The sequence below is a fragment of the Papio anubis genome, chromosome 4 (assembly GCF_008728515.1).
Source record: "Papio anubis isolate 15944 chromosome 4, Panubis1.0, whole genome shotgun sequence".
Taxonomy (NCBI): Eukaryota; Metazoa; Chordata; class Mammalia; order Primates; family Cercopithecidae; genus Papio; species Papio anubis.
In genome coordinates this window covers 171,629,904-171,649,133 of record NC_044979.1, presented here as the reverse complement: position 1 = coordinate 171,649,133, position 19,230 = coordinate 171,629,904, and the positions used below count along the sequence as shown (strand labels likewise).

The 19,230-nt window shown below is 48.3% G+C and overlaps 1 protein-coding gene and 1 pseudogene across 1 annotated transcript; both read right to left on the bottom strand.

Annotated features, from left to right (window-relative positions):
* Positions 1-973: 973 nt before the first annotated feature.
* On the bottom strand, positions 974-12,658 carry CBR3 (carbonyl reductase 3). The gene is made up of 3 exons (XM_003895515.5): positions 11,988-12,658; positions 9,600-9,707; positions 974-1,460 (listed from the first exon to the last, which is right to left on the bottom strand). The coding sequence occupies exons 1-3, from the start codon at positions 12,274-12,276 to the stop codon at positions 1,024-1,026; spliced, it is 834 nt and encodes a 277-aa protein (XP_003895564.1). The 5' UTR covers positions 12,277-12,658; the 3' UTR covers positions 974-1,023.
* Positions 12,659-14,057: 1,399 nt separating this feature from the next.
* The window catches only part of LOC101017796, a 31,749-nt pseudogene continuing 26,576 nt past the window's right edge, over positions 14,058-19,230 (bottom strand).

Here is a 19,230-nt window from a genome sequence, read left to right as displayed (position 1 = left end):
AATGGCTCCATAGTTCTAAAACCACTTGCTACACCAGTGGTTCTAAGTGCAGTCCCAGGACCAGCAGTGTCAGCACCACCTGAGAACTTGTTAGAAATGAAGTGAATTGGTGTGGTGAGGAGAACCAGCAATCTGTTTTAATCAGCCCTTCAGGTGGTTCTGATGCCCACTAAAATTTGAGACTATGTTCTTCTCCCCCTCAGGCTAAAGAGTTGGGCATAGCAATGTTGTTCAGCTCCAGATTCCAGAACTAGACACCTTTCTCCCAGGGAGATTCTTATGAACATTCCTTTTCAAGAACAGAAAGAGGCTGGGTGTGATGGCTCACGCCTATAATCTCAGCACTTTGAGAGGCCGAGGCAGGCAGATCACCTGAGGTCAGGAGTTCGAGACCAGCCTGACCAACATGGAGAAACCCCATCTCTACTAAAAATACAAAATTTGCCAGGTGTGGTGGCACATGCCTGTAATCCCAACTGCTCAAGAGGCTGAGGCAGGAGAATCACTTGAACCTGGGAGGTGGACGTTGCGGTGAGCCGAGATCATGCCATTGCACTCCAGCCTGGGCAACAAGAGTGAAACTTCATCTCAAAAACAAAAACAAACAAAAACAAAAACAAAGAAGAAGAAAAAATGAAAAAGGCTGGGTGCCGTGGCTCACGCCTTTAATCGCAGCACTTTGGGAGGCCGAGGCAGGCAGATAAACCAAGGTCAGGAGTTCGAGACCAGCCTGGCCAACATGGTGAAATCCCGTCTCTACGAAAATTACAAAAATTAGCCAAGCGTGATGGCAGACTCTTGGTAATCCCAGCTCCTCAGGAGGCTGAGGCAGGAGAACAGCTTGAACCCAGGAGGCAGAGGTTGCAGTGAGCTGAGATCGCACCACTGCACTCCAGCCCGGGCGACAAGAGCGAGACTCCATCTCAAAAAAAAAAAAAGAACAGAAAGAGAATCAAACCACAACATCAATTCATTCATTCATTCCACCAACCTTTATTAAGCATCAAGCTCCGAAGCAGATGTTTACCAGTTTTGCACAACTTTGTCATGGACCAGCTGGCCTTGTGGCTCAATGGCATCTGGAGGCAGGAGGGCCAAGTAGACAGGGGTTTCAGCCCCCTCCTCCACAGTCCTGATGCTGTATTTCCCATCCATGTCTGTCTGCACTGGTCCTGGGCAGCACGCATTCACCAGAATCCTGTCGGCTTTCCTCTTCTCATCCAGACGCCTGGCCAGAATCCTCGATAAGACTGTGACCCCCAACTTGGACACTCCATAAGGTGAGTTGGGCCAGCCTTCCCTCTCATGTACCTCATTTTTTGTGTCCTCCACAAACTTTTTCATGAGATCCACCAGGTCTCCCTCTGTGAGTGTCTCACTGCGGAACTTTTCCTGCAGATCTTCACTGCAGTTTTCAAAAGCCCTTAAACACTGTAAACTACTGATATTCACCACTCTCCCTGAAACAGAGTGAGAAAAATATGAAAGCATATCACAGAGATACAACCATTGGTTGAATATACCAAACATATAATTGAGTCATTGTGCAGGGGTTTTTTTGTTTGTCTGTCTGTTTTTGAGACGGAGTCTCGCTCTGTCGCCCAGGCTGGAGTGCAGTGGCGCAATCTCGGCTCACTGCAAGCTCCGCCTCCCGGGTTCATGCCATTCTCCTGCCTCAGCCTCCCGAGTAGCTGGGACCACAGGTGCCCGCCACTACGCCCGGCTAATTTTTTTGTATTTTTAATAGAGACGGGTTTCACCGTGTTAGCCAGGATGGTCTCGATCTCCTGACCTCGTGATCTGCCCGCCTCGGCCTCCCAAAGTGCTGGAATTACAGGCATGAGCCACCACACCTTGCCTTTTTTTTTTTTTTTGAGATAGAGTCTCGCCCTGTTGCCCAGGCTGGAGTGTGGTGATGCCCTCTTGGCCCACTGGAAACTCCGCCTCCCAGGTTCAAGCAATTCTCCTGCCTCAGCCTCCTGAGTAGCTGGGATTACAGGTGCACACCACCACACCTGGCTAATTTTTGTATTTTTAGTAAAGACAGGGTCTCACCATGTTGGCCAGGCTGGTCTTGAACTCCTGATCTCAAGTGATCTGCCTGCCTCAGCCTCCCAAAGTGTTGAGATTATAGGCGTGAGCCACCACGCCTGGCCATTGTGCAGGTTTAATTGCTGATTAAAAACAAAAAAGTGGCTGGACGCTGTGGCTCATGCCTGTAATCCCAGCACTTTGGGAGGCCAAGAGTGGTGGATCACTTGAACCCAGGACCTCAAGACCAGCCTGGGCAACATGGCAAAACTCTATCTCTACTAAAAATACAAAAATTAGCTGGGTGTGGTAGTGTGTGCCTGTGGTCTCAGCTACTCAGGAAGCTGAGGTAAGAGGATCACCTGAATCCAGGAAGTAGAGATTGCAGTGAGCCATGATCACACCACTACACTCCACTACACTCCAGCTTGGGTGACATGAATGAGACCCTTTCTCAAAAAGTAACAATCAAATTTTAAAAAAAATTTAAAATGTGACTATAGAAGGCATAAAATCTATGCACCCATGGGTTTTGATATTTTTTTGGCCCTATGCTCCCAAGGGGAAGAACGCACCTCCATCAGTGAGAAGGGCTCCCTTTCTCAGGGATTCTCTGAGAGATGGGTGAGGTAGTAAATTTGTAGATTCCCCAGGCAGTTTTATTTTTACTTTTACTTAAATTGATTGATTGATTGATTGATTGATTTTTAAGACACAGTCTTGCTCTATCACCCATGTTGGAGTGCAATGGTGCAATCTTAGATCACTGCAACCTCTGACTCCCGGGTTCAAGCAATTCTCCTGCATCAGCCTCCCAAGTAGCTGGGATTACAGGTGCCCGCAACCACGCCCAGCTAATTTTTGTAATTTTAGTAGAGACAGAGTTTTGCCATGTTGGCCAGGCTGGTATTGAACTCCTGATCTGAAGTGATCTGCTCGCCTCGACCTCCCAAAGTGCTAGGATTATAGGTGTGAGCCACTGCACCCAGCCTAAAATTTTTAAATTTTGTTTTGTGAGATAGGGTCTCGTTCTGTCACCTAGGCTGGAGTGCAGTGGCACAATCTCAGCTCACTGCAACCTCCGCCTCCCAGGGTCAAGTGATTCTCCTGCACCAGCCTCCCAAGTAGCTGGGACGACAGGTGTGCGCCACCACGCCCGGCTAATTTTTGTATTTTTTTTAGTAGAGATGAGGTTTCACCTGTTGGCCATAATGGGCTTGAACTCCTGACCTCAAGTGATCCGCCCGCCTTGGCCTCCCAAAGTGCTGGGATTACAGGTGTGAGCCACCGTGTGCCCAGCCCCCGGCAGTTTTAGAAAACCACTCCTCCTCAGCATACACACTCCAAGTACTTATAAACCTGCTTTCTGAGGGACAGTGCTCTCACCCTAAGGACTAACGCTCTCAATTTCCTAGGCACACCCAATTTCCTAGGACCGTGGGCAGCCACCCCAATTCCTTAGTGCCACAACCAGCAGCAGTAAGGAATCCCTGGGGATAACTCTGTCTGTCCTTCATTATGGACACTTCACATGTGGAATGGGCTGTTTTTCCATCCTGGTTTTTATGTCATTACTTTTTTTTTTGAGACAGAATCTCACTCTGCCACCCAAGCTGGAGTGCAGTGGCAAGATCTCAGCTCACTGTAGCCTCCACTTCCCATGCTCAAATGATCCTCCTGCCTCAGCCCCACAAGTAGCTGTGACCACAGGCACATACCACCACGCCCGACTAATTTTTGTATTTTTCGTGGAAACGGAGTTTCTCCATGTTGGCTGGGCTGGTCTCAAACTCCTGAGCTCAGGAGATCTGCCTGCCTCTGCCTCCCAAAGTGCTAGGATTACAGGCGTGAGCCACTGCATCCGGCCTGATTTCATTACTTTTTATTCCCTATTTGATAATATTCATTAGATATGAATATTCATGTTGATCATAATTCACAGCTACTAAAGAGACAATCGTGCCCACAGAAACAAATATGCAGGCCAAACATTTTACAACAATTTGAAGTACTGGTGGAAATCCAAAAACCAGTAAATATGTTAATTTACACACTTCATCAGCATCAAACCCCACTAATTTTAGGGAATTCTTTTCTTACATATTATTCCGAATGCATATTCTCTGTGTCCAGTAGGATCTCTAGTTTTTTTTTGTTTTTTTTGTTTTTTTTTGAGGTGGAGTTTTGCTCTGTCATCCAGGCTGAAGTGCAGTGGCACGATCTCGGCTCACTGCAACCTCCATCTCTCAAGTTTAAGCGATTCTCCTGCCTCAGCCTCCCAAGTAGCTGGGATTACAGGTGTGTGCCACCACACCCAGCTAATTTTTGTATTTTTAGTAGAGATGGAGTTTCACCATGTTGGCCAGGCTGGTCTCAAACTTCTGACCTCAGGTGATCTGCCTTCCTCAGCCTCCCAAAGTGCTGGGGTTGCAGGCGTATGCCACCACACTGGCCGAATCTGTAGATATTATTTCATTTTCTGATTGGCATTCCCCACAGGTTCCCATTGCAGGGGAGTTGCACATTCTTGTGGACCCCAATCCCACAAGAGAGACCCTCACTCTGTCCTTGGAAACTAGCACCTCACTCATCCCCCCAGATACCTAGTACTATTCAGTATTTCTTTCCTTCCTTCTCTCTCTCACTTTCAAAGATGAAGTGAATGTATGTATTTCTTTCCTGTTACAGAGAAGTTGCAAGAATAGTTCGATAAACACCCTATACCCTTCACCTAAGTTCACTAATTGTTAATATTTTGCTATGTTTGCTTTGCCCTCTTTGTCCCTTTTTCTCTCCAAGTTGCTGATATCATAAACCTTCATCTTAAACACTTTAGTATTATATATGGTAACAAGGGCATTCCCCTACATTACTACAGTTGTGACCACATGCCAGGCCTTTATCGTTATACGACACTATTATCTAAAATATAGCCCATATTCAAATGTGTCCAAATTGTCCCAGTAACGTTCTTTTATAGTTTTTGTTTGTTTTAATCCAGGGTCCAAAGTAGGATCATGGATTGCATTTTTTTTTTTTTTTTTTGAGACAGAGTCTTGCTCTGTTGCCCAAGCTGGAGTGCAGTGGTGCAACCTCCGCTCACTGCAAGCTCCACCTCCCAGGTTCACGCCATTCTCCTGCCTCAGCCTCCCAAGTAGCTGGGACTATAGGCGCCCGCCACCATGCCTGGCTATTTTTTTATATTTTTAGTAGAGATGGAGTTTCACCATGTTAACGAGGATAGTCTCGATCTCTTGACCTCGTGATCTGCCTACCTCGGCCTCCCAAAGTGCTGGGATTACAGGCGTAAGTCACCACGCCTGGCCCATGGATTGCATTTAATTGTCTCATCTCTTTCATATATTTTAATGCAGAGTAGTTTGCAATGACCTTTGTTTTTTTGAAGACTGTAGACCATTATTTGGTAGTATTTCTCTCAAAGTGAATTGGTCTGATTTTCTCATGATGAGAGTCACATCAATATTTTGGCCAGGAATACTACATCAGTGATGTTGTGTTTTTCATTGCTTTCTAAACAGCTTTGTTCTCAAAAACTTGGTGGCTACAAGGAATTAAATGTAAAAGGGAAAGGAAGAAAGAAAACACAGATCTTAGAAGCTGTGCCTTCGAGGAAACAAATCCTCTTAAGGGGAGGAAGTGTCCTCTTTGATCTGAGGGCACCCCTCTGGGAGAGAGGCCGGGGCTGACGGTCAGCTTCGTCAGCCAGGTGGGTCACCCGCCCTGAGAAGGGCTGTACCCACACCACCCTCCACTGAGGTCCAGGTGGCCCCACCAGTCCCGACACACCTGCTGCCTTACTCTAGAAAGAGTAGGCAAGTTGCTCCCTCTAGTGGCTTAGTAGTTGCTTGGCCTATTTACTCAGAACCTTGAACAAATAAGCAAGTCAAATACAGATGGTCCCTCTCTTCTGATGGTTCCACTTAGGACTTACTGATTTCACTGATGGGTGAGGAAAGCGATATGCATTCTGCAGAATCTGTATTTGGAGCCCCCATACAACCATTCTGCATTTCACTTTCAGTACAGATTCAATAAATTACAGAAGATACTCAACACTTTATGATAAAATAGGCTTTGTGTTAGATGACTTTGCTGGACTATAGGCTAACGTAAGCGTTCAAAGCACTTTAAAGCTATGTGAGGCTGATCTATGGTGTTTGGTAGGTCAGATGCATTAAATGCATTTTTTGTTTGTTTGTTTGTTTGAGAGAAGGTCTTACTCTGTCACCCAGGCTAGAGTACCGTGGCGCAATCATAGCTCACTGCAGCCTTAACCTCCAGGGCCCAAGCGATCCTCCCACCTCAGTCTCTCAAGAAGCTGCAGCATGCCGCTATGCCCAGCTAACTTTTAATTTTCATTTTTTGTGTAGAGATGGGGTCTCCCTATGTTACTCAGGATTAAGTGCATTCTTATGATATTTTCTTTTCCCTTCCTTCCTTCCTTCCCTCCCTCCCTCCTTTCCTTCCTTCCTTCCTTCCCTCCTTTTTTTTGATGGAGTGTGGCGCCGTCGCCCAGGCTGGAGTGCAGTGGCACGATCTTGGCTCACTGCAAGCTCTGCCTCCCAGGTTCACGCCATTCTCCTGCCTCAGCCTCCCGAGTAGCTAGGACTACAGGCGCCCACCACCACGCCCGGCTAATTTTTTTTTTTTGTATTTTTATTAGAGACGGGCTTTCACCGTGTTGGCCAGGATGGTCTTGATCTCTTGATCTCGTGATCCACCTGCCTTGGCCTCCCAAAGTGCTGGGATTACAGGTGTGAGCCACCGCACCTGGCTGCAAAAACTTCTTAACCTAAAAAGGTGAATGGTAAGAATTGTACTTGCACTCTTGTACTTGCTCAGTTTCTTAGGAAGATGGGATTGTAGAAAGCCTGCGGGGAGAACTGCAGGTGCTCTGAAAGGGGATGGAGTTTTAAAGGTGTCTTTAATAGCTTGCAGCTCTCAAGTTCCCATTCAAAAATTTATCGGGAGAAAACTTCCCAACCCTGAGTAAAAGACATCCCTACAATGGCTGCGTCCCTATGCAGCCACAAAAAAGAGAAAAGCTTCCTGACCAAATCTGGAGAGAGCCCCAGACATAGGGAGTAAAGAAAGCCAAGTGGCGAACCTTGTATGAAATGTTACCTTTTGTGTAAAAAGGAGAGTTTTTAAAATGTGCATTTACATTGGCTTAGATTTGCATTTAGAAACTCCATCCCCTTTCAAAGCTTCTGCAGTTCTCCCTACAGGCTTTCTACGATCTCATCCCACTAAGAAACTGAGAGAGTACAAATGCATCTCTCACCATTCACCTTCTTAGGTTAAGAAGTTTTTACGGCTGGGTGTAGTGGCTCAAGCTTGTAATCCCAGCATTTTGGGAGGCCAAGGAAGGTGGATAACCTGAGGTCAGGAATTCCAGATCAACCTGGCCAACATGGTGAAACCCTGTCTCTACTAAAAATACAAAAAAAATAGCTGGGTGTGGTGGTGCTCACCCATAACCCCAGCTACTTGGGAGGCTGGGGCAGGAGAATCGCTTGCACCTGAGAGGCAGAGGTTGAAGTGAGCCGAGATTGTTCCACTGCACTCCAGCCTGGGCAACAGAGGGAGACTGTCTCAAGAGAAAAAAAAACAAGTTTTTGCATCCAGAGATAATTTTGTTTGTTTGGTTTGTTTGGTTGTTTTTTTAAAAGTGATGAGGATCTTGCCGTGTTTTCCAGCCTGGTCTTAAACTCCTGGGCTCAAGTGATCTTCCTGCCTCAGCTTCCCAAAGTGCTGAGATTACAGGCATGAGCCACCACACCCAGTCAATAATCATTATTCAAAATGTTAAATTAAGAAAAGCACACTTCTGGCCAGGTGCAGTAGCTCACGCATGTAATTCCAGCACTTTGGGAGGCTGAGGCAGGTGGATCACTTTAGGTCAGGAGTTCAAGACCAGCCTGGCCAACATGGCAAAACCCTGTGTCTACTAAAAATATAAAAATTAGCTGGGCGTAGTGGCACATGCCTGTAGTCCCAGCTACTCAAGAGGCTAAGGCAGGAGAATCCCTTGAACCCAGAAGGTGGAGGTTGCAGTGAGCTGAAATCTGCCACTGCACTCCAGCCTGGGCAACAGAGCAAGACTCTGTCAAAAAAAAAAAAAAAAAAAAAAAAAAAAAGCACAATTTTAATAAGAACCACAGTTCTAAGAATCCACAGTTAACTTCTTGGGGAAGAAAATCCTCAAGGAAGCAAGCTTCCCTGTCCCCCAGCCCAGCTGTCATTTCACACTTCAGATTCTTTGCTAATGGTTGTCTCCCCTGCTAGACTTTCAGCTCCACAAATGAGATGGTCCCTGTCTATAATGCTCACCATTGCACACCCAGAACCCAGCATAATGCCTGGAATATGGCAGGCACTTCAATATTTGTAGGAAAAGTATAATAGTAACATTTATTGAACACCTGCAGGTATAGGCAAGATATTTCCTAATAAAGAAAATTTCTAGTCCAGGCACGGTGGCTCACACCTGTAATCCCAGCATTTGGGAGGCAGAGGCGGGTGGATCACTTGAGGTTAGGAGTTTGAGACTAGCCTGGTCAACATGGTGAAATCCCATCTCTACTAAAAATACAAAATGAGCTGGGCATGGTGGTGCACACCTGTAATCCCAGCTACTTGGGAGGCTGAGACAGGAGAATCCCTTGAGCTTGGGAGGTGGAGACTGCAGTGAGCCAAGATCATGCCACTGTACTCTAGCCTGGATGACAGAGCAGGACTCTGTCTCAAAAAAAAAAAAAAGAATGAAAACTTCTTTTGGATTTTCTGAATCAACTTGAGAAAGTTTGGTACAAGAAGAAAGGAATATACGAAAAGTTGTAATGCTAGAATAGATACCAAGGTCCAGAGATGAGCTAGATGTGGGCCCATCACCTTGGAGGGCTAGAGGACTCATGAAATTGACCAGAGGCAAGAGGCCTTTGGGAACTCGCAACATTCTATCATTCTGGGATTGAGTTCATGACAGGGATCCCAAAGCATTTTGATATGTCACACTTACCTTTGAAACTTAAAGCTAAGGCTGGGCGTAGTGGCTCATGCCTGTAATTCCACCACTTTGGGAGGCCAAGGTGGGTGGATCACCTGAAGGTCAGGAGTTTGAGACCAGCCTGGCCAACATGGTGAAACTGCATCTCTACTAAAAATATAAAAAATTAGCCGGGTGTGGTGGTGGTGGTCGGTGCCTGTAATCCCAGCTACTCGGGAGGCTGAGGCAGGAGGATTGCTTGAACCCAGGAGGTGGAGGTTGCAGTGAGCCAAGATCACACCATTGCACTACAGCCTGCACAAGAGCAAAATTTCTTCCCACCACCCACACCCCTGCAAAAAAAACAAAAAACAAAAAACAAAACCTAAAATGTTGGAGTGAGAAGCCAGACACTGGGAAAATGAAGCCATTTTCTATTTTTGCCCCTTCAGAGAACTAGCACCCCTGAGTGATTTCTGCAGGGCAGCCCTGCTCCGAGGAGCCTGTGGCCCGCTTCTTACTGAGGGAAGCAACCGGACTGACCACACACTGGGCTTACCATGAGGTTTCATTATCGGCAGTAACTCGTTGCACATGTTTCTAGTGGCAAAAAAATTTGTCTTCAGTGTCATCTCGGCTTTAATGTCAAAGGGCATTGGATCATCACCTTTCAGAAAGAGAAAGAAACAGAAAGAAAGTCATATTTTTCCCCCTGAAACTCACATGACAATGTGGATCCTAACTCCGAACAACTAAAGGGAAAAAAAGTTAATTTTAAAACAATTTTTAAAAACGAAGTCAGTGATTCTCAAACTTTAGTGTGCATCTGAATCACTTGTAGAGGCTGTTAAAACACAGCTTTCTGGGCCTCACCATCAGAGTTTCTGATTGCAAAGGGCTGGAGTAGGGCTCCAGAATTTACATTTCTTTTCTTTCTTTTTTCTTTTTTTTCTTTTTTTTTTTTTCTCCGAGATGGAGTCTTACTCTGTCACCCAGGCTGGAGTGCAGTGGCACAATCTGGGCTCACTGCAACCTCCACCTCTGGAGTTCAAGTGATTCTCCTGCGTCAGCCTCTGGAGTAGCTGGGATTACAGGCACGTGCCACCACGCCTGGCTAATTTTTTTATTTTTTGCAGAGATGGGGTTTCGCCATGTTGGCCAGGCTGGTCCCCAACTCCTGACCTCAAGTGATCCACCCGCCTCGGCTTTCCAAAGTGCTGGGAATACAGGCATGAGCCATTGCACCTGGCCTGAGTTTGCATTGCTAAGTTCCCAGATGATGTGACAGCTATTGGTCTCTAGCCACACCTTGAGAACACTTGGCTTTGACTACCATTTCTCAAAGGTGCATAGGAGAGAGCTGGGAATTCTGTTGAAATGCAGATTTTTTTTTTTTTTTTTTTTTTTGAGACAGAGTCTCCCTCTGTTGCCGGGGCTGGAGTGCAGGGGCATGATCTCCTCTCAGTGCAATCTCTGCCTCCTGGGTTCAAGTGATTCTTGTGCCTGAGCCTCCCGAGTAGCTGGGATTACAGGAGTGAGCCACTATGCCCAGCTAATTTTTGTATTTTTAGTAGAGTCGGCGTTTCGCCATGTTTCCCAGGCTGGTCTTGAACTCCTGACCTCAGGTTATCTGCCTGCCTCAGCCTCCCAAAGTGCTGGGATTACAGGCATGAGCCACTGGGTCCAGCGGAAATGCAGATTTTAATTCAGCAGGTATGGGGCAAGGCGGGAGATTCTGCCTTGCCATGAGTGCCCGGGTTTGCAGCTGCTGCTGGTCCATTCCCTACACTTTGAAAGGCAAGGGGAAGTCCCTCCGCCTGTCGTCCAGGAAGCCGGGTATTTATCCGCCAATTTCTCAGCCCATGACTGAGGGCTGCTTTAGGGGTGTTAATCCCCACTCCTGCACCCCAGCTCCCAGAAAGCCGGCTGGCTGAGTTGCCGGTGCGGGTCAAAGAAAGTCTCAGTTCCCCGTGTACAATGCGGAGTGCTTAGGGCCAAAGGGATGAGTGGAGACTTCTGCTCCCCCATCCTTCATTTCACTCCCTCTTAGGCTCCCCCCCCCCCAACTAGGTTGGAGGTGAAGCCGGCCTGTTTATTTCTCCGTGGTAACTTTTTTTTTTTTTTTTCCAGACGGAGTCTCGCTCTGTCGCCCATCCTGGAGTGCAGTGGCGCGATCTCGGTTCACTGCCTCCAAGGTTCAAGCGTTTCTCCTGCCTCGGCCTCCCAAAGTGCTGGGATTACAGGCGTGAGCCACTGCGCCCGTCCTGTAATTTTCTTCAGTAGTAGTTAGAATAAGTAATCTGATCCCCGCCCCTCTCCTTAAGGAAGATGCTTTTAAGACCACACACACATGTTTTATAACAAACATAAGCTCCCCGGGGGAGGGAACGAGAGGGCTCGCTTCCTTTTGGTCAGAGCCTATCAAAGCTCTGCATTACACAAATTGTGAAGTCCACCAAGTGCAAGTGCGCGCTAATCCTGTTCTAGCGATTCATTTCCTTCCCCAAGCAAATGCCTCCGGGCATCTATGAATGCGCCCTTTCAAGGAAAGCGAAAGCCCAAAGCCAGCGGTGACACTTTTTTTGCAGAGAAAATGTTTCTTGCGTTGGAAGGAAAGCTAATGAACTCCAGCAGGGCGTTGCCGCCTCCCAGGAGACCAGTTTTCCTGCACACAGCAGCGGCTGACAGTTCGGGGAGGGCCCCGGGCCGCGCACAGGCCCACACAGGCCGGCGGGCGGGGCGCGCTGTGTCTGTCGCCCGGGCCCGCCTGGGGCTCAGCGAATCACGGAAAGCGAAAACCGCCTCGCGGGAGGCGTGGGCTGAGCGCATCCCTAGGGGCCGGCGCCACCCTCCTTGGTCCCTCAAGTGGATGGGTGGGGAGCCTGCGGCTGGCCGCCCCGCACCCTCGGAGCGCTCCAGGGGGCCCCAACCCAAGCCCTGCACCTACTCTTGAAGGCGACTGCCGCGTTGTTGACCAGCACATTGAGCCCGCCGTACTCCTTGCGCAGGAAGTCGCGCAGGGCGCGGATGCTCTGCAGGTCGTCGATGTCCAGTTGGTGGAAGCGCGGGCTCAGTCCCTCCGCCTGCAGCTGCTGCACGGCCGCCTGACCCCGCGCCACGTCCCGCGCGGTGAGCACCACATCCCCCGAGAACTGTCGGCACAATTCGCGCGCGATGGCCAAGCCGATGCCCCTGTTGGCCCCGGTCACCAGCGCCACGCGGCTGCAGGACGACATGACTGACCCGGGCGCGCGGGACACCTGCGTGGAGGGCGGACCAGGCTTCGGACCACCTGGGGCGCGCCCTGAGGAGCCCAGCTAGTATCAATGCCGCCGCGCAGACTAAGTTCTGGGATCCAGCGCTGCGAGTCTTAAAGAACAAGGCCCCGGCCTCGGTCCCTCCCCTCCGAGGAGGGGCCGTCTGTGCCTTCTGTTCCAACTCCCGGGCCCGCCCCCTGCCCACGCTGCAGGATCGGGGCTCTGAGCCGCAGGGTGATCTGAGAGGTGTCTGAAGCCGAATCGAACCTTGATGGGTCAGTCGGGGGCTCCAGATTCATGGCAGCTGGACTGAAGAAGTTATTTTGGGAAAACCCCAAAGTGAGAAAAACAAGTGCTGAGTAATTTTCTTGGGTGTGCGCCCATCATGCACGCAAAATGCGAATGTTTGCCTTTTCCTAAGATGCAGTAACTTTACTTAGACACAGTAACTGCTTCTCTGGACTTAGATTCCCTTGCTTGCTTAAAAGGAACTCAGGAGAGGGAATTAGATGCCCTGTGAGCACACCTAGCAGGTGTGGGCAGGCGACATCGCTCTGGGATTCCCAGTGAATGTGCCCCCAAGTGGGAGGGAATGTTCTTATTTAATCCTGACTTAACTCCTATGGGTGCTAAAAGTGTCTGCATTTAGGTTTGCCCAAGGAGGATATAGATCCATAGAGATCTGGATTGATCATATATTCTCACAGTGAGATCTGTGTACCGGCAAAGAAAGTTAAACTGAAACCAAATTCCCAAAGGTGTGTCAAGCTGTGGGCACAAAATTAGAGCCCCATCCATCGTCTTCAGTGTAAACTGAGTTGTTTGATCAGTGACTTTGAGATTTGGGGAGAACTGTGACATCATCACGACTCAGTCTTTTCCATGCAGAGCTGGCTAACCCGCCTGTGTCTCTGTTACTCTGACTCCACCTTCTCTCTCAGGTCCTTACTTGAGGTTCCGGAGGTGGGCCCCTGCTGTGATCTCCTACTGTGCTTCCCCCAGTATTTCCTTTTTTCTCCTAAAGATCATTTGGTCTGGACGAGGTGGCTCACACCTGTAATCCCAGCACTTTGGGAAGCTGAGGCGGGTGGATCACGAGATCAGGAGTTCAGCCTGACCAACATGGTGAAACCCCATCTCTACTAAAAATACAAAAATTAGCTGGGTGTGGTGGCATGTATCTGTAATCCCAGCTATTTAGGAGGCTGAGGCAGGAGAACTGCTTGAACCTGGGAAGCGGAGGTTGCAGTGAGCCGAGATCATGCCGCTGCACTCCAACCTGTGCAACAGAGTGAGACTCCTTCTCAAAACAAAAACAAAATCATTTGGAACCTTGTTTTAAGGATATGGGGCTATTTAGATTTTCTATTTCTTTTTTTTTTTGAAACAGGGTCTTCTCTGTCACCCAGGCTGGAGTGTAGTGCTGCAGTCATGGCTCACTGTAGCCTTAATTTCCTGAGCTCAGGTGATCCTCCCCTCTAGCCTCCCCAGTAGCTGGGACTACAGGTGTGCCACAGTCATGCCTGGCTAATTTTTAAATTTTTGTTTAATTTTTATTTTTGAGATGGGCGGCTCACTGTGTTGCTCAGGCTGGTTGAACTCCTGGGCTACATCAATTCTCTCTCCTCGGCCTCTCAAAGTGCTGGTGTTACAGGCTTGTGTCACCGTGCCCCAGTTCTTCGTGAGTGACCTTAATTTCTGTTTTTCACTATTTTAGTTTGTTAAATAAAGCATTGATCCTGTTTTATCACTTGGCAGGAAAACTAGACAATCCACCAGCCCAGGAGGGGACAAGCAGGATTAATCCTCCTCCTCGTCATCTCTGGCTCCAGCCCCACCCTGGCCCATCTTGGCATTCTTCCTCTTCACGTGGCTAGGGTGGCCACCCCCATAGGGAGGCAGAGGGAGAAGTCGATTGCTTCTGGGAAATCAGGCGGACAGTGAAAAACGGGTTGTTCACCACCTGCTCATGGACACGGATATGACCTGGCGGATGAGCACACAACCCTGGCGGATGGACTTACCCAAGCCCAGCTTGAAGACCTGGGTCTGTAGGCATCTCTCTAAGAAATCATCGATCTTCAGGCCCACGATGTAATCCAGCTTCATCTTTCCCTCAACCAGCTCCCCAGTGCAGACCAGCCACTGCAGCAGGGAGTGACTTCGAACAGAAGCCGTGGGTCCTTCTCGTCAAGTGTCAGCGGCTCCCTGGCAGCCTTGTGGATCTTGACCAGGGTAAATTTGACCCTCCACACCTCACATTTGTTCTGGAGCCCATACTCGCCAATCAGCTTCAGCTTTTGGTCGAGATGAGATTTCTCGAAGGGTCTCTGCGGGGTCACATAAGTTTTACGACAAACCCAGCTCCGGGCCGCTGGCGTGTTGGCTCCACTTGCCCGTCTATGCCTAAGCGCAGGCCCTGGTCATTGAGAAAGAGCTCAAAATTTTTATATGTTTCATCTAAGGTGCTGATTCTATTGATACAAAGTTGTTCATAATATGCCCTTATCCGCAGTAGTAAAGTAATGCTACCTATCTTTCCTGAAGATTAGTTTTATTGTCTTCGTATTTTTTTTTTTTAGTCTGTGGCTAGAGGTTTATCAATTGTTTTGATTTTCCTCAAACTTTTACCGATTTATAATAAAGTCTCTCTCTCTCTCTTTTCCCTAATTATAGTAATTTCTATTCTACATTCTTTTGTTTCCCTTTCCTTTCTCTATACTAGGTTTTCAATTTACTCTTTTCTTTTTTAGAGGCCGGGTCTGGCTCTCACCATCACCGGGCTGGGTGGTGGCGGGACTCAGCTCTTTCACAAGCTCGCCTCCCGGGTCCGCCATTCTCAGCTACAGCCTCCCGAGTAGCTGGGGACCACAGGCGCCCGCCACCGCCCGGCCCCTAGTTTTTGTGACTTCTTAATAGAGGCGGGACACATGTTAAGCCAGGATGGTCACCGATCTCCTGACCTCGGCTGGTCGCCATCTCGGCCTCAGAGTCACCTAGGAATTACAATGTTACTCTTTTCTAGTTTCTCTTGCTGTAAAGTGAGGAGTCATTGATTTGCTTTGATTTGAGACTTCTTTTCTAATGTAGGCAGTAAGTGGTGTAAATTCCCTCTTAGTATGACTTTAGTGGCATCTCACATTGATATGTTTTCACTTTCATTCAGTTTATTTTTATTTTCATTCTTATTTATTTATCTTTTGAGACAGAGTCTTGCTCTATCACCGAGGCTGGAGTGTAGTGGTGCAATCTCAGCTCACTGCAGCCTCCACCTCCTGGATTTAATCGATTCTTGTGCTCCAGCTTCCTGAGTAACTGGGATGCGCCTTTCACCATGCTCAGCTAATTTTTGTATTTTTAGTAGAGACGGGGTTTCACCATGTTGGCCAGGCTGGTCTTGAAGTCCTGACCTCAAGCGATCTGCCTGCCTTGGCCTCCCAAAGTAGTGGGATTACAGGCATGAGCCACCACGCCTGGCTAGAAGTGTATTTTTTAGTTTCCAATTTACTTGGGGATTTTTCCAGCTATCTTGTGATTGATTTCTAACTTAAATCCATTGTGGTCAATGAACTTACATTGTACAACTTAACTACTTTTTAAATAATTTCAAAAGCTGAGAGAGATATTTAAAGCATGTTTTTATGTAATGATAATAATCTCAGAGAGAACACAGTTGAAGAACAGGAAGAATTACAAGAACAAAATGTGTGGGAAGACCAAGCACGGTGGATCCAGGAATCAGGTGGGGGCGTGGAGGGGGAAGCAGTGCACTTCTTCTCTTGTAACAGAAGGGAAGGCAGAGTGTGTGGGTTTAGACCCAAGCATGTTGGGGAAACTAAGGCCTTCCTGAGGGCATCTGCTATCTCTTTGGAGGGTGACAGATTTGAGGTCATAATTGAGAGGCATTAGTTTGGGGAAATTGAGGACAGTAGCCATTTTGCAGATTGGGAAAGTGATTTTTTTTTTTTTTTTCTAGGCTTTAAAAAGAATGGTAGGGGCTGGGCACAGTGGCTCACACCTGTAATCTCAGCACTTTGGGAGCTGAGACGGGCGAGATCATTTGAAGCCAGCAGGTTAGGGCCATCTGGCTGGCGTGAACGCAATAACACTGGTAAAAAAAATTGAGCTGAAGCGATGGTGGCGGGCGCCTGTGGTTCCCGAAAAAGCAGGTGTCTGAGGGCGGAGATGGTGTGGCGAAGACAAGGCGAGGAGCGTGAGCCAGAATCGCCACTGCGCTCGCGGCTGCCGGAAGGGCGGAGGCGGAACGCCGAAAAAGGGGAAAAGATATTGTTTAGCGTCCTCGCAACAGTATCAGTTGCTTGAAACAGAAATGAAGAATCCACCGGAAACCGAAGAAAAGAAGAATGCAATATGAAGAAGTTACAGCAAACCAAGATCCCCACCTAACCCTGCGGGGTGGGGCTCTGTCTCAAAAAGAAATAGAGCTCTGGTTATTGCCATCAACAGAATAATGCCCCTCCCCCAAGAGGTCTGCATTCCAATCCAGAGAGACTGTGAATGTTGCTTTCCTTGACAGGAGGACTTTGAGAGTGATTACAGGTCGCATTGGGGAGGCTATACCAGGGTTCATCCAAAGGGAATTTAGGCCCAGATGTGAGGCCTAGGAGTCTTCATAGAGAGGAGAATGGAAAGGGGTCAGGGTAGATGTGGTAGAAGCAGGGGGTCAGGGTGAGATTTGGAGATGGAGGAAGGGCCTGTGCCAAGGAACACAGACAGCCTCCGGAAGTTGGCAGGACAGCAGAGGGGTTCCTCCCTCAGGGACTCCTGAGAAGGCCTTGGCTCTGATTCTGAGACTTTAGGACTTCCAACCTCCAGAACGGTAAGATCATACATGTATGTTGTCTCACGCCCCCTCAGTTTGTGGTAATTTGTTATAGTGGCCATGAGGAAGGACTGCGGACGAGAGGAAGATTCTACTTTCTGTCTGGCTGAGGAGGAAACACTTTTTCTCTTGTACTTAGTACAGGCTTGCACCGTGGTGGGTGTGAGGCCAGATCGCCAGAAAAAAAAGACTGGAGGCGGAGCACAGTGGCTCACGCCTGTAATCCCAACACAGGAGGCCAAGGCGGGTGGATCCACCTGAGTCAAAGATCAAGACCATCCTGGCCGACATGCACAGAAACCCCATCTCTACTAAAAATACAAAAATCAGCTGGGTGTGGTGATACGCGCCTGTAGTCCCAGCTACTCGGGGAAGGCTAGGGGCAGGTCCTTGAGCACTGGGAGGCAGAGGTTGCAGTGAGCTGAGATTGTGCGCTGCAGCCTAAAAGTAGAACTCAAATCTCATAAACAGCAAAGGAGTTCAAGACGCGGTGGCTCATGCCTGTAATTCCAGCACTGGGGAGACTGAGGTGCGTGAGTAGCACAGAGTCAACCTAAAACCCAACATAGGTAAAGCCCTATCTCTACAAATAAAAATGGTGGGTGTGATTTGTTGTGCAGTAATCCCGGCCTGGGAGGAGTTGAGTTGAGCCTGGAGGTGGGAGGTTGTGAGATCGGCGCCATTGCATTCCAGCCTGGGCAACAAAGAAGCAAACTCTGTCTCAAAAAAAAAAAGAAAGAAAGAAAAAGAAACGTTGTGGGTTCTTGTGGTTGACTGCTGTGATTCTGTTTAGATTGGCTTTGCTATCACTTAGCGCTATTGTCCCTTTGTGTTTACAGATAATTAGAATTAGAAACAAACACTAGCATTCTTCAAGTTATTCAAAGTCCCTTTTGGTCTGGGGTTGAATGTCCACAGCTGTTCCCTCATCTGCTTATCCAATGGGCTGTCAAGGCACCTGTGAGGTACCAGTAATGCTCAGGAGTGAACAGAGGGCTGGGGAGGGCAGGAGTGGAGCTCGCTGCCCTCGTGGCTCCTTATTGTATCTCCTACTTACTCACTGGGCAAAGTTCCCAATCTCTCAGTGTCTCAGTTTGCGCATCTGTACGATGGGAATAGTTTTAGTGCCTTGCTCTTGTGATTGCTGTAAGGAGTACAGCATGAATGTTTAATATTATAAAAGTGCTTTGAGCAGTACTGACAAATGGTAATATATAAATGTTTGCTCTTCTTACCTTTTTCAGCAAAGGCAGGCAGACACTATCTAAAACCATACGTTCATGTCTTTATAGCCATTGATTGGTGTTCTCCTGGGTAACAGGTACAGTCATGACTACCATTATTTGCTAGAGGCAGATAATGTGGGCAGAGGTGGGAGGTGAGGGGAACTTGTCTACAGCTTCACCTTAAAGAAAGCGTTCTTGACTCCCATCGTGTTCTAAGATAGTCTGGGTTGCAGAAGGCAAGCTTGGGCAGGAATGGGGCCCATTGTTTTTCTGGAAGCAAGATTAAGGTCAGGTTCTGAGTCAAACGAAGAGGTCAGCAAACAGCTTGGTAACTCCCCAACTCCTCTTCCCTATCCGTAGTTCTTCACTGCCTGCCCTTCCCAGGGGTGAATCACAAAGTGGTTTAGGGTCAGGACAGTGAGGCTGTTGAGTGCCATTGGGGGGTGTCAGGGAGAAGACAATTCCTATGATGCCACCTCATGCAGCTAAAACCTCGCCTTCCTCTCCTAAGTGTTCTGTGCCTAAGCACTGAGGACAGGACTATGCATGGTCCCAACAGGGCTTCACCAGGCAGAACAAGCAGGTGTGTGATTTGTATGCTTGAGGTCACCATAGTGGCTGTCCCTTTGCTACCCTGGAATTGGTTTCTGGTCTCTATATTCAGAGTGACTCAGGGAAAAGCGTACTGCTTATTGTAAACACTGCTGACTTGGAGGAAGAGATTCTCCTTGCAGATGTGGTAGGAACCAGTTTAAGTGTGATGTCTGGAAGGCTGGGCTCTGTGCCTGAAAGGAAATCTGCCACGCCCTTGCTAAACTGGACGGAGAAGGGGCCATGGCAGGCTGGTGAAGCACCTGTGCTGGG

Coding starts and splice junctions, on each gene's coding strand:
- CBR3 (XM_003895515.5), bottom strand. CDS start 12,276: ATGTCGTCCTGCAGCCGCGTGGCGCTGGTGACCGGGGCCAACAGGGGC. Junction 9,708..11,987: donor CGCGGCAGTCGCCTTCAAGA/GTAGGTGCAGGG, acceptor TCTTTCTGAAAG/GTGATGATCCAATGCCCTTT. Junction 1,461..9,599: donor GCCGATAATGAAACCTCATG/GTAAGCCCAGTG, acceptor ACTCTGTTTCAG/GGAGAGTGGTGAATATCAGT.